The sequence below is a fragment of the Malus domestica genome, chromosome 13 (assembly GCF_042453785.1).
Source record: "Malus domestica chromosome 13, GDT2T_hap1".
NCBI classification, from domain to species: domain Eukaryota; kingdom Viridiplantae; phylum Streptophyta; class Magnoliopsida; order Rosales; family Rosaceae; genus Malus; species Malus domestica.
This window is the reverse complement of record NC_091673.1, coordinates 3,622,411-3,637,454: the sequence shown is the minus strand read 5'-3', so window position 1 is coordinate 3,637,454 and position 15,044 is coordinate 3,622,411. Positions and strand designations below refer to the sequence as shown.

General features: G+C 36.9%; 1 protein-coding gene and 1 pseudogene across 1 annotated transcript; one reads left to right on the top strand and one right to left on the bottom strand.

The window, feature by feature from the left end:
* Window positions 1-3,726: 3,726 nt before the first annotated feature.
* On the bottom strand, window positions 3,727-6,448 carry LOC103414261 (uncharacterized). The gene is made up of 5 exons (XM_008352658.4): window positions 5,870-6,448; window positions 4,651-4,708; window positions 4,479-4,562; window positions 4,248-4,389; window positions 3,727-4,158 (listed from the first exon to the last, which is right to left on the bottom strand). Exons 1-5 carry the CDS (start codon window positions 6,246-6,248, stop codon window positions 3,880-3,882), a joined length of 942 nt encoding a protein of 313 aa, XP_008350880.2. The 5' UTR covers window positions 6,249-6,448; the 3' UTR covers window positions 3,727-3,879.
* Window positions 6,449-9,856: 3,408 nt separating this feature from the next.
* On the top strand, window positions 9,857-14,532 carry LOC103452305 (putative pentatricopeptide repeat-containing protein At1g13630; annotated as a pseudogene).
* The last annotated feature ends 512 nt before the right edge of the window (window positions 14,533-15,044 follow it).

The following is a 15,044-nucleotide window of genomic DNA, read 5'->3' as shown; positions in this document are numbered from 1 at the left end:
CTTATGTAATACTGGCTATAATGCAGGTTTTGAACAAGAGGAAGGGAATTAGGGATTTGGGGTTTGCCATCAGAGCACGAAACAAAAACACCCACTCATTATTTTTGGGAATTTCCGCGGGTCGTAAAGTTGAGGCTGTTGAAAGGTCGATGGTTGCTGAAGCTCGGGTCTTGAAGATCAACCACTTCGACGCGACATAGGTGACATAGAGGGTGATGGCGTCGGCCTTGCAGGTGATGGTGGCAGGGAACTGCTCGCAAGCCATGAAGGGGTGGAGCCGTGGAGTTGGAGGGGTGTTGGGTGAGGAAGACGAAGAGGGTTATGGGTTTTTTATTTTTATTTATTTTTTTTAAATACTTATTTTTTAAATTAATTATTTTAAGGGTAAATTATAAGGAAAACTAATGAAAAGTGCTTGAAAACTTTGAGTTTTAATGATAAGGACAAAATAAAGGGTAAAGTGAATAGTACAAGATTGACTTTTTAGTGTAAAAATGTGGTTTTTCGTTAAAGTGAACAGTACCGGATGCTTTTCGTTAAAGTTCCCTAAATTATATTGTACCAGTTAGGTTTGAGATCTATGACAACCTTATACAATATCTTTAAAATATTTCACTTTCATACCTCAAGTACTATTTTATTTCAATATAATACATCTGTCATATTTTCTATCCATTGATCCGTTATAAGCTAACGTAGTTACTATATTTGTGTCACGTGGTTGCTAAATTTATGGCACGTGGCAATTCTTTTTTATAGATTAAAATATTATAATAATTTATCCTATTAAAATAATTTAAAAAAAAAACTAAAAACCCATTCCTCCCGACCATCTCCCTCTCCTCTGCTCTCTTCACCTCCCCTCCCATCCAAAACCCACCCCACACCCACCTCCCCCGCAACCCCCACCCGTTTCTTCCACTCTCTTCACCTCCCCCAACCGATCCCTTCCTCTTCCCTTCCACTTTCTTTCTCCTTCTCCGATCTTTCCATTTCTCTCTCTGCACTCATTTTTTGCCCCCAATTTCAAAAAACCAACAAGCAATTTTTTTTCATAAACACAAATCATGGTGGATGGGGTTGGAAATTGAAACATGGAGGGAGCTGAAGAGACCAACGCAGCAGGCCCAACCTCAGCCACCTCTCATTCCTCCAAATTATTCTACGCGGCCATCAGATCAGAAACCAGCGACCCATTTGAGGAGGGTTCGCCCTTGGCGAACTTCTCCACCACCTGAGTTAGCGTCGCAACTTCGCTAAAAAATATATATAAAATGTTGACGTGGTTTAACCGTGATCGCATAAACAACAGGTCATAAAAATTGGGAGGACAGAGAATCTGCCTTCGAAAGCAAAACGTGATAAGTACCAGCACCACATGGAGAAAGGTCCCACGACACGAAAGCCATCACTTGGATAGTACACGTTTTTTGTATTTTGAGTTTCTACCCTCCGGCAGCGGATTGTTTTGCCTGCTTTTTTTCAGGGTATTTTGTTGTACGCTTCCATGCACTGTATTATTGATCCCTGATGAAACCGTGATATGGTATCGGAGCAGGCTTATTTTTCCAGCACGATTGAACTCGTATTGAAATTATGGATCGAAAACCCTAAAGTCCTGAGTTTAGACAATGAATTTGAAAACCCAACGTCATGAGTTTGGACACTTGAATCTAATCCCTGACACTGAAATCAAATTAAAAAAAAAAAAATGGATTGCTGATGCGGAGTTGCTTTACGCGTGGGCGATCAAGGAGTTGTTTCACGTGATGACGAGTACTGAAGATGTAAAGTCCTACGTAAGAAACTTGATTGTATTACTCACTATTTATATTGAATTGTATTGAGATTTTTTAGTACTATATTGATATTGATTAGTAGTGATTGACTCGACTGTCTGTAACGCTACAGATTAAAGGCCAAGTGGGCAACTTTTATTTTATGCCTAACTTAGCGGTGGGGTTTCATTGCTTTCACTACGAGTAAAGGTTCATGGTTGCTGGACTTCATCTTGAAAGAATATAGATATTGAAATATGGGTGAAGGGTTTTCAACTAACAATCTGTGAGGGCGGTCAAAGGGCTTCCCATATGAGCTGATGATGAGAATTGTTGTTTACTTAATCAGAGCAGACCCCACATGAATGGATATTATTAATGTATAATTAATAGATAGATTAATCAACTGATAATTAGTATAATTGGTCGACGGAGACTGCAATGAAAAGGAATGGAATTCGAGTTGTTGTTTATTACTATATTTGCCACTCGATTTACGATAACTAGGGTTTATGATGCAGCAAGACAAAATGATGCCATTAACAAGTGAACGGAGACAGACAAAACATGGGACTCGGACTTGTCTCGTTGCATACTAGTTATGCAGTACGTACACTTAATGAATTTTATGGGGTTACTCACGAGAGAAATTTGTCCACACTTAGGATACCAACGTGATTAGTTTGCGTTCCACCTCTGTGACATGCAGTGGAGGATATATATTGTGACCAAGGTGGTTCTAGGATTACTCGAAGTTTGAAAAATATACACGTGAAGGTCTTCTGAGGATCTTTCGAATGTTTGATGTGAGTTCCTTTTATGTCATAAAGTGTTTAATGTAATATCTGCCATGTATATTTTGGCAGCACTTGACAAGTTACATCGAGAGCACTCAACAAGTTCTCTCGATAGCACTCATCAGATTGCTTCAACATATGTCAACATATGTTAACATGTGCACAGTATTTCGCTTAATGACAACAAGCCCGTATATTGTTTGACGAAATGCCTAGTGAATAAAAAACAATTTTTTTGCGCGCTTGTTGTGTATTAAAAAATTTAGACGTTTAACACTAGACCCCCAATATTCAAATCTTAAATTCGCCATTGATTACATGACACCCCAACTCCCAAGTGCATAAAAGTTCTTCTCGTCGTTAACGATTCGACTGCTTATCTTTTTGTCAATGCAATGTTAGTCATCTGGAGCAGTTTTTCTTATTTTTCAATCAGAAGGCTTTAATTGTTGCAGATGTGTTCATTGTGTTATGTTGAAGAAATTGTCATGGGAGCCTGGAAAGCAGATTTTCAACACTAGCACGGTAGGGGGAACCCATAAGTAGTGCTTGGATTGGCTGGTTAGTGTAAGGATCAATTATATTGAGCCTTTTACTGTATTGATTGATACTTAATTATCTTTTTTTGGGTCAATTTTGTTATTGATACTTATCATATCGCTGGTTTTCGCTATTTATGTTAGTCGAACTTGAGACATTCCATTTACAAATCGAGATGAACACCAGTTAAAAACGAAATATTAGTAAGAACATTATTACAAAGAGATAATCAACCTAGAAGCAACAGAGTTGCGCCATCACAATTGACCGATCACAACTAATTATCAACTTCATAAGAAATGTGTATCCTCATTGCATCACATTACTGGAACCTTAAACTAAGTTGAAATAACTATAATTTTGAATTACCAATAAGTTAGAGGCTGCGCTGCTAACACCAGCAACCGTAATGCAGTTGCAAACGTGTCAGTCATTGACCTTATGAACCAATAATTATGATAATTAAAAGATTTTCCATATAAAAAAAAATTAAAACAATCCAATGGTTTGTTAATTTCTGCACCAACCAAATAATCATTCTTTCTTGAGTTCATAATATTTTTTGGGTCAATCTCAATTTATACGCTTATACCAAGGAAAAAAACAGAACGTAAAAAATAGAGCTGTAATTATAATACATAATTCAAATAATTGATTTATTACATTGAAAAAGCATTTAAAGTGTGTGTGTGTGTGTGTATATATATATATATATATATTGCTCTTGGTACTTAATTCAGATAAGGTTAAATAAGTAGACTTAATTAGATATGTCTCCAAGGTCTTTCTGCAAGGTTTACACATTCACTGTACCTATAACAATCCACCAGATGATCATTTGTCAGCCCTGCAGCCTGCATGAACGAGTACACAATCACGGGTCCAACGTACCGAAATCCTCTCTGGATCAAATCCTTGCTCATGGATTCTGCTTTCGGGGTCCTCAGAGGAACGTTTCTCGGGTATCTGAATCGGTTTATGACCGGTTTGTGATTCACAGAACTCCACACGTAGCTGCTGAAAGATCCAAACTCCCTTACAATCTGCATTGATTTAGATAGCTAATTAAGTTTCGGTACAGTGTTAGCAACTAATTAAATAATTAATATCATGTTTAAGTTTTCTTGTTTGCCTTCAATATGCATTTGGCATTGTCTATAATGCACCTCACTTTGCAGTCTACCAGCATTATTTCTTTGTTGGAGGTTATTTCTGCAATCTCCTTCTCCCCCATTTTCGCAACTTTGTTCGGATCAAATCCAGAAAACGCTTCCCTGAGTCACAAATTAAATCATAAGATCATTGAAATAGTACTCAAAGTTTCATAAATTCTAATGACATATGTAGAAAAGAGCTAGGTTACCTGAAAAGCTCCCTTCTTTTCACAATTTCAGTCCAATTGTGGTCCATCAACATACCAGACAGTGCAAGCAGCTCAAACAATTGACTGCATGCATATAGATACATTTATTTAATTAAATACCACTTAATTTTTTATTAATTAGACTTGATCGTAAGAGTCTCGATGGACTTACTTGTCATCGTATGCTGGAACTCCCCAGCATTCGTCGTGAAACACTAGATAAACTTTATCTGTTGTAATGAAATAATAGGATCAATGCATGTCTTCATTAAAATTCTTTATTTACTCCAGCAAAACAATTTATTTTATTTTATGCGTACATATTTTATGATAGTTTTATCTTGTGGAGAGTGGACAAGTTCAAACATGACACAATTACACAACTTGATACTCACACGAATAAAAGACTCGACGAGTCGACGTGTATATGTTCCGTGTTGCAGGGTGAGCCAAGAAAAAAACGAATATATTTTTATTAAACCTTTTGAACACGATCCATTGCCAAACGCTATGCAGTAGATAATAAAAAACTTAATTGTAGCATGCAAAGAATGATTTTTTAGTCAAAATGGTTCATGAAAGTGACATAATTCCTCATTTTAATCTATGACAATGAAAATTTATAGAAGTGGTTTCTGAATTTGTCCACCGTAAATCATTTTGGTCTTTTCGTTAAAAATCTGTTAATCTTCTTGTTTAATTGGTCACGTGAACGACTATGTGACCACCTTTTCAACAATACTTTTTTCAAACTAACCCTCCAACTTAATGAGGATATTGATAAATTTTTAATGGAATGACCAAAATGATTTACGATGGACAAACTGAGGGACCACTTATATCAATTTTTAATGTCAGAGATCAAAACAAAGTGAATAATTATGTCAATTTCAATGACCATTTTAACTATAAAACCTTAAAAGAATTTTCTAATATGTTCTATAGTCAACAAAATGTTAATTGCCTCATAATCGTTGTCATCTGTATTATTATCTTTCAGAATATACTTGCATATATCATTAGCCATGACTTTTAAGTATTCATATACGTACGACACCTTGTTGTAACGTCAACTACTTTGTAGGGTTATGGAATCCTCGATGACTTTGTTGTTTAATATGTTTACTATCATTTTCTATAGATTCCACGTACCAACTCCCACAACCATTTTCCTTTTCCATTTTTCTCCAGAGCAAGTCATAAAATATTTTTTCGAAGGATGGAATATAGGAAATAGGAGTCCCATCGTGGTCTCCGATGAAATTGAAACGATACGATAAAGGTTAGCATGGCTTATGTGCAAAAATGACACGCATATATACTTCGAGAAAGCATGAAAATATATAGAAAGCAAAGTTTTCTGCATTATTTGATGAAACAATAAAACTCACCACTATTCTTTGTTATCCAATTGCATCTCCTCAACTCCCCATCATTAGCATCCTGAGCCAGACTAATCTGCTGCTGGGCAAGTTTAGCCACTGGAGAATTATACTCTCTTCTTGGAGGTGGTTGTGCAAAGAAGCGGAAAGCCGCGGAAATCTTCTGATCCAGTGGGAAGTTAGAATCAGTGAGAAAAGAATCATACGAGGTCTCCGACAAGGAGAATGACAAAGAAGAGGACAGGGATAGAGATGAAGTGCTCTTATGAAGGCCAATTGGGTAAATTCTCTTGAGGAGTTTAGAGCTACTGTTCGTCTTCTCTCTCTCTTTTACAACTTTGTTCTCCTCCAGAAGTACATGTCTTCTTACAATATTTGCTTCAGACATTGTTAATTACTTGCAGAAGACGTAAGGAGATAAATAGAAACAAATAACTTGAATGGAGTAGCTATGTTGTAATGGGCTTAGATTTTATAAGAGTTTTATGCTTTGAGTTGGTTTGGTGAAATGTGAGTTTCATGCATAAATGTCTATTGCCATTTTTTCTCCTTGGTTTACAAGAAAAATTGGAGAGGCAAAACATTAATTTTTCTTTAAAAGGGCTTCGAAATTATTGATCCCCTGTGATTTATATAGATCACCTGAAATATTGAAATAAGAACAGAAAGAAAGAAAAAAGCACACCTGTGAATGAATGAAACTGTTAACCTAATGGAGCTATTCCCTAATATGTACTTAGAGATATTAATTAATTGGTACTTCTCTCCTTTTTCTCATGGGATTACTTAATGTTTCTAAGGATGTAGGGGCTTTGTTGCTTAGCCAATAAGTAGGGGAATAATAGAACCGACTAAAAATTGGTAATTAAAAATAGAGAGATACTACACGAACAATATACCGTATGTAAACCACAAGTCAAGTCCATTTTTATCGTTTGTTTGGTATCCTCTTGTACCGTTTTCGATTCAAAATTTGCTAAGTGATTCAATTTGTGCACTATTCCTATAATTACAAATGTTCTAAAAATCTCCTTTTGCCACCTAGACCCTGCCTAGAGGCTAGGCAGCTGGCCACTACCTCGATTAATTCCTAAGCATTTGAATATTAAGAAATGATGCCTAGACCCGTTTAAGCGTTCGCCTAGCCCGCCTAGGTCACGACTTCCACTTAGACAGAAAATCGATAACTTTCATTTTGTATTTTATTTTTTTAATAAAATGTAATAGACTTGCTGAATACTTGAATGAACACTCAGTATATGCTTGTTCCCTATGGTTTCACTATATTCTAAAACTTTATAATCTATATGTTATTTTGTGCAATTTATGTACCCAACACAATTATGTGTCTTTTAAGTATAAATAGGTACTTATTGGTACAATATATAATAGATTTACTTAAATCCGCCTAGTCATTGCCTAACCGCTAAGTCCTAACCTACCTCCCAACTAGCACCTAGCATCATTTAGAACATTGTCACTCATTTAGCAAACCATGAACCTATCTTGTCCTCACATTACTTTCTGCAAATAAATCTCTCTTTTTTTTTCTTTTTTTTTTCTGAAAAGGTGAAGATTGAAAAGAGCAGTTTCTAATAAAAGAGGATTGTCTTCATCATCAAAATGCAGTGAAAATGCTTTGTAGTTGTGGTGTGTGTTTCTGGGAGGCAGATTGTCTGCCCTTCTGTTATGGTGCTCTTTTCATCTCCTTATATTTATGCGGTCACCGTTAAGTCATGTCAACATTTTATATTTCTATTACTTTTTGTCTTATTATCTCTATAAAAAAAATTCAATATAAAATGTTTACGTGGCTTAACTGTGACCGCACAAATAAAAGTGGATGGGAACGGGGCAGACAATCTGCCTCCTTGTTTCAGAGAGCAAGCAAGTAATGGGATTAGGGATGGGCAAATAAATACCCATTGGTTATGGGTAACCGCGGTTACCCACCCATTTAAATTAAACGGTTACGGTTATGGGTAACCGTTTAGATAAATAAACGGTTATGGGTATAACCGTTTACCTGTGAAATTTAAATGAGCGGTTATGGGTATTAACCACGGTTATAAATAGGTAACCGTTTACCCATTTATTTTATATATGTAAAACTAACACAAACCATGTTCTCGATCCAATAATACTTAGAACCCAATAAATTAGCAAGGAATTCATCGGTCATTCTCTCAATAATACTATTACAGGAATGATGATTCTCATCATCAAGGAATTGGCCAAATTAATTTAAATTCCTTGCGGATAACCGTGAAATTGACATAAATGTCTTCTAAACAATTTTTGTAACCCAATAATACGTAGCAAATATTATATTTACCTTCATTGTTAATAGTTAAAAATATTGTCTGTAAACTATTATTTCAATTATTGGAATGGTATAAGGACTTAAAAAATTAAAATATGGAAATGTATGATGAATGTACCTATAACGGTATTTAATTGTCAAAAAAAAAAATTATGACAATTTTTTTTTTAATTTTCAAGTTGTTAAAAAACATGTAGACGGGTGAAAAAAGGGTAATGATAAAAAAAAAAAGATAAACGGGTTAAAAAGGATAAATGGGTAAACGGCTATTAAACGGTTACGGTTAAATGAGTATGGTTAACCGTTTATAAACGGTTATGGATATGTGTATAACCGTTTAGGCAATTAACCAATGGGTAAACGGTTATGCGGGTATGAGCATAAACGGTTATGGGTAAATTAACCGCGGTTACTTGCCCGCATAACCATTGCCCATCCCTACATGGATGATGTGATGTAGGACGTCCATGCCATTCTTTACTCCTAAATTCTTTTTAGTTGTGGTGTTTGTTTCAGAAAGCAAGCAAGTCATGGGATGATGGGCCATTCTGTACTAAATTCTTTGTAGTTGTGGTGTTTGTTTCAGAGAGCAAGCACGTCATGGGATGATGCGTCCCTCCCGATCTCTCTCTCTCTCTCTCTCTCTCTCTCTCTCTCTCTCTCTCTCTCTCTCTCTCTCTCTCTCTCTCTCTATGTACCTGTTGTGTTAGCCCTAAAGGACTTGGATTGTCTGCCCTCTAATTTTGGTGCTCTCCCCGTGCCCTTCTGTTTTTGTGGTCACGGTTAAGACACGTCAACATTTTATATTACTATTTCTTTTTGTTTTATTATTTTTATAAAAAAATAATATAAAATATTAAAATGGCTTAACCGTGACCACACAAAACAAGAGGGCACGGGGAGGGCACCGAAATGGGAGGGCAGACAATCCAAGTCCAGCCCTAAAATCTAAATTTTGGGACCAAACAGTAGCTGGAGTTTCAAATAGGGTTTGAGACGTACTTGTTGCCTGCACAGAAAAAAGATATACCATCATCATCCATCAAAAGCTTCCTACTCTCTCTCACTCTCTCCCTTTTTACTTCGTCAAATTTTCTTCATCTTGGGGTTGGGGGTTGCTTGGGACACAGTGGTATCATTATCCATGGAGCAAACTGGGGAAGTGATGGGCCAGCTTGCCATTATTTCTGGAGTCTTGGAGGCATTGGATCATAGACAAAGTTATTCAGGTGGTGGGATTTTGTGATCATTTGTCAATTTTGATATATGTAGTGTTAGATTTTTAATTTTAAGTATTTTTATTCAACGATATATTTATATTAAAAATAAAAATTTAGTTCCAATCACTTCTCATAAAATACTATTTGGTCAGAAGTATATTAATGTCAACAAAAAACTTCTCTAGCTAAAAAATAATAATAAATCAATCTTTGGTCAGCAAAAGCTTACAACCTCGACGACGCCGTTTCGTAGTGTTGGTTACCATCCTTCAAAATTGCCGGGAAGCCAACGGCTTCCTTAAACCCTAGCGCCTCCCTCCGCCGCCGTTCCATCATTAAAGCTTGGATTCTGATCCAACATCGAACCAATCTCTGGTCTCTGTCATTTCTATTAGCTTTCCAATTTTCCCAGGAACCAAACAGGGCTCTTGCCTTTTCATGCTTAAACCCTAATCCCCAATTCATCATCACATCCACAAATGGAAGCCCTCACATTTCCTACAAAAATCTCAAATTCTCGCTCCCCTCTCTTGCCTCATCTTCACTAAACCCTCGGCATCCGCTGCAAAGTTCGACGACGAGCTTGCCGCCGCCGCCGTCCCAAATCCTACAAGCACCGTCTCCGAAGTCATTGCCGGCTTGGGAATCTTTGGTTTGAGAAAATTTTTGGGTAATCGTTATTTTAGAACCTGCATCTCGAAGCTGAATCAGTCAGAGGTGGATTTGATTATTGAAAGTTTGAGTCTTGAGAGCCCGGATTTGGCTTTCGGGTTCTTCAATTTTTTGAGGAATGAGTGTGACTTACGGCATTCGAGGATTGCGGAGTTTATCGTGCTCATGTATTAGCGGCGAATAGGCAGTTTCAGGAGTTGCGTTCGGTTGTAAAGCAAATGGTGGATGAAGAAGGTACGGTTTGTAAGTGCTTCTTCTATCATATAGCTTGCAGCTTGGTAAGATTATGTAAGGCAGATAGATTTTCAGGCCGAAATGAGTTATGAGGTTTTGTTGAAGTTATTGAATAGCTCAATTTTTTTATTTTGTTACTTACTTTCTGTGAGCTAGAAGAAAAATGATGGTAGTTGTTTATGCTTGGATTGGTGTTTTAGGCCACATTACCCTATGCATTTAGTCGGTTTTTTCGGTGGGCAATATTTTTCGCATTTTGGGATTTATATATTTGCTGTGATTTGTGAAAGGCCCTGGTTTTGCACCTTCACTTTGTGAGCTGCTCTTGCGTAGATTCAGGGACTGGGACTCAATTAGTGTGGTGTGGGATACGTTGGCGTTTGCTTATTCGAGATCTGAGATGGTTCATGATGCCCTGTCTGTTCTTGCTAAGATGAGAGATTTGAATTTGAAGGTTTCGACATCTACCTATAACTGCCTGTTGCATAATTTGAGGCATACAGATAACATGTGGAATGTTTATAATGAAATAGAAGATACTGGAACTCTGGAGAGTGACTACACTACTTCCATACTTATAGATGGACTGTGCCAGCAATCCGGTCTGCAAGATGCAGTTTCTTTCCTCATGGATGCTGAAAGAACGGAGACTGGGCCTTCTGTTGTTTCTTTCAATACCATCATGTCTTGGTCCTGTAAATTGGGTTTTGTGGATGTTGCGAAGTCGTTTTTTTTGTATGATGTTCAAGTATGGACTTGTTCCTGATTTGTACAGTTATAATATTCTGATTCATGGGTTATGTGTAGCAGGTTCATTGGAAGAAGCATTGGAGTTCACCAAAGACATGGAGAGGCATGGGGTACAGCCTGACACGGTAACTTACAACATTCTCTGTAAGGGGTTTCATCTACTTGGTTTGATGAGTGGAGCTCGCAAGGTCATTCAGCAAATGTTGGTTAAGGGGTTGAATCCGGATCATGTTACATATACAATTATGATATGTGGCCACTGCCATGTTGGCAACATTGACGAAGCCCTTAAGTTGCGGAAAGAGATGATTTCAAGAGATTTTCAGTTGAGTGTCATTGTTTACAGTGTACCACTCAGCTGTATGTGTAAAAGTGGACGGGTAGAAGAAGCATTGGGATTGTTGTATGAGATGGAAGCTGTTGGCTTGGAACCAGATCTGACAACATATTCAATCCTCATTCATGGTCTATGCAAGCAAGGAGATGTACAAAGGGCTTGGGAAATATATAGAGAAATGTACAGGAAGAGAATCATTCCTAATTACTCTGCACACCGCGCTATTCTGTTAGGTCTGTGTCAGAAAGGGGATATTTATGAGGCAAGGAAGTATTTTGATCATCTGACGACAAGGGCTGTGACAGAGGATATTGTGCTGTATAATATTATGATGGATGGGTATGTAAAACTAGGTAATGTTGCAGAAGCCATACAATTATATAAACAAATAATTGAGAAGGGAATAAATCCTAGTACTGTCACTTTCAATACTCTTATTCATGGTTTCTGCAAAACTGGGAAACTAGTCGAGGCTCGAAGGATGTTGGATAGCATCGAGCTGCATGGATTGCTACCAAGTCCAGTTAGTTATACTACTCTTATGAATGCTAACTGTGAACAGGGAAACATCAAGGTTATGCTTGAATTACTTCGAGAGATGGAAGCAAAAGCTGTAGAACCAACTCATGTATCTTACACGGTAGGTATTAAAGGACTTTGCAAACAGGGGAAGCTGTGGGATGCTGTTCACTTAGTCGAGAAAATGTATGCTCAGGGCCTAACCCCGGATCAAATCACATATAATACTATCGTCAAATGTTTCTGCAAAGCTCAAGACTTCGAGAAAGCTTTTCAGTTGCACAACGAGATGCTGATGCATAATCTTGAGCCAACTCCTGTTACATATAATTTCCTTATCAATGGTCTTTGTGTATATGGTGGCCTAGAGGATGCTGACAGGCTACTGGTTTCTCTCGATGACGGCAATATCAATTTGACAAAGTTTGCTTATAGCACGTTAATAAAAGCACATTGTGCAAAGGGTGATGTATATAGGGCTGTGGGACTCTTTCTTCTAATGATGGAGAAAGGATTTGAGATCTCCATCAGAGATTATAGTGCTGTAATTAATAGATTGTGCAAAAGGTGTAGGATAACTGAAGCAAAGTACTTTTTCTGTATGATGTTATCTGATGGGATTTTTCCTGATCAAGAACTCTGTGAGGTGATGCTTAATGTTTTCGATCAAGGTGGTGATTTTGATTCAGCAGCGGAACTCCTTGCTGAGATGATCAAATTTGGCTTTCATCCTGATTAATTCCTTGGGAAAGTTATATCTTTTAGCATCGGGCGATTTGACCATTGGGAAAAGCTGTTTACTGGCTCATAAAGAAAGTTCCGTTCACAAGGTATAACATTCTATTAATCTCTCTCCAGTTTCTCACAAAAAGAAAGATAAATTATTTCATATCCATCCAGAAACGAAAATTAAGTCAGAAGATCTTAGGACCCCTTTCCTAGTTCTTGTAAGCATAAACTCTAACAGTTCATCAATCTAAAGAACATGGATACAACCAATTAAATCACAACTCCACTAAACCAATAAATGAACAAAAACACGAGAAAAGCTCGAGAACTTACCTGCAGAATTGGAACCAGATGAAGAAGCCATTGCGACTTCACAGCTTACTGCCTTCTCCTCTTTTACAAATCTCAATGGTTCTTCCAGACAATAGGACTTGGAACTCGATATAATCGTATATTGCAAGAGCAGTGGCATAAGCTTTTATAGCACTCCTTTTGTCATTCCCTATTAGAATAGACTTAGGATTCAGACATCACAATTGATACAACATATCAATCCCAAACATGTTCTATTACCGAGTTCTAATCCCACAAGGATTATTCAGAATCTCACAAAACTTATTCCACAAGGAAACCAAATAAGTTAAGGCTTTTGACCAAGACTTTTCCATATCAATCTTAAACAAAGAACTGATTCCTTCCATAACTCATACTCATAAACTTACAGTTCTTTCATATAACACTAGGTTATTGTTGATTAGCCGTACGAGCCCAATTATAATTCTTATTCATTTCATCATTTTTGTGGGTATTCTAATTGTAAATTGCCAACCAAACCAATTTTATTTTTTTCCAGAGGGCAGCTGAGATTCAATTGCTAAAACAATTTGAGGAGCGGGAAAAGCGTCTCAAACCTTTGCTTTCTTCCTCTTAAACGAACACTCATCCGATTTTCAGGTAATGTTATTGTTCACCCTTCCTTGAGTTATATCCATTATTTTCATTTTCTTGGCACAAACAAATGCAAAGTACATTCAAGAACAATACTGATCAATGACGTTCATTAACTAGATTCTTTTCTACATGGTTATGATTTTTATGACTTAAGCAGAAATCTTAAATTAATTGTTTACTCTCGTTGCAGGTTTACAACTTAGGAGCTAGGATGTTCTTGGTGAAGATAAGGCTTACATAGCTGAAAGTTGAAACCAAGAGTTCTTATACAAGAGTGCCGGCTAACCAGGATGCTTCTACGCATGCAGTCCTGCATTTCAGGTGCGCCCAAGAGTTACTTTAAGATCCTTGTGGAGTCTCGGGAAAATGCTGAAAGAAATGATCCCATCGCTGAAACCAAGAGTTGTCCTAAAAGTAGAAAACTATCTACTGGAGGATTTGTGTGACAATCTTCTCGTTAGTATTTGAAAGATGAATGGGAATCATGTTGCCCCGGTGACAATGAGGGCGGTTGCCTTTCTTTGCATGTAGTAACCCATGTGCGTCTCAGTCTTTCGCCTCATTAACAACCAGCAAGGGGAGGCTAGTTCCCTGAGTTCTTATGGAGGTTAGTTTCTTGAAGAGAGTTTCAAAGAATGCACCACTCCATTTGCTTCTGCTTCTCTTTAAGTCTTACTTTCCCATGTTTTCAGGACAATCGAAAGAGACGCGGCTAAGGTGAATTTATCATCGGGCTCTTCTGCCTCATAGGCAAGAACAAAATACCATTCAATGTGATCTGAATAATAATTATTTACTGAAAAGTTAAAGAGTCTCTTGGACTTTGATACGAAATGTATGAAACGGTAATATAAATAATGGTATTCTTTATTGAATAACCATTTTTTATTGGGAACTTTAATGAAAAGCTTCCGGTACTGTTTACTTTAACGAAAAATCACATTTTTACACTAAAAAGTCAATCATGATATTATTCACTTTGCCTTTTATTTTTGTCCTTATCGTTAAAACTCAAAATTTTTAAGTCATTTTCATTAGTTTTTCTTTATTTATTCCCCAAATTCCTATTTATTCTCGAAGCTGCCATTAGCACTCCTCATCGATCTTTTGTGTACTAGTCTATTTTCACCCCATTTTAATTTGGCCTAACTTTTATAATCTTTAAAATTTTTAAATTTTTTAAATTTGACTGCACAATTAATCTCACTTCAGTATTGCTACATCAAAAGTGATTACAAGGAGAATTTATTAATAAAAAAAATACAACATGTTAAGGTGGATATGAAGTCAAACCTTGACCGTTAAAAAGTCATAAAAAAATATGAGATTAATTGTTGTTGTCAACACAGGTTTGATAAACATTTTAATGGAGCAGTCCTGTAAGCCAGATGATTTGGTAAATGTAACAATGCGGTTCATAATGTTGATTACCAATACAACATTGAGTGT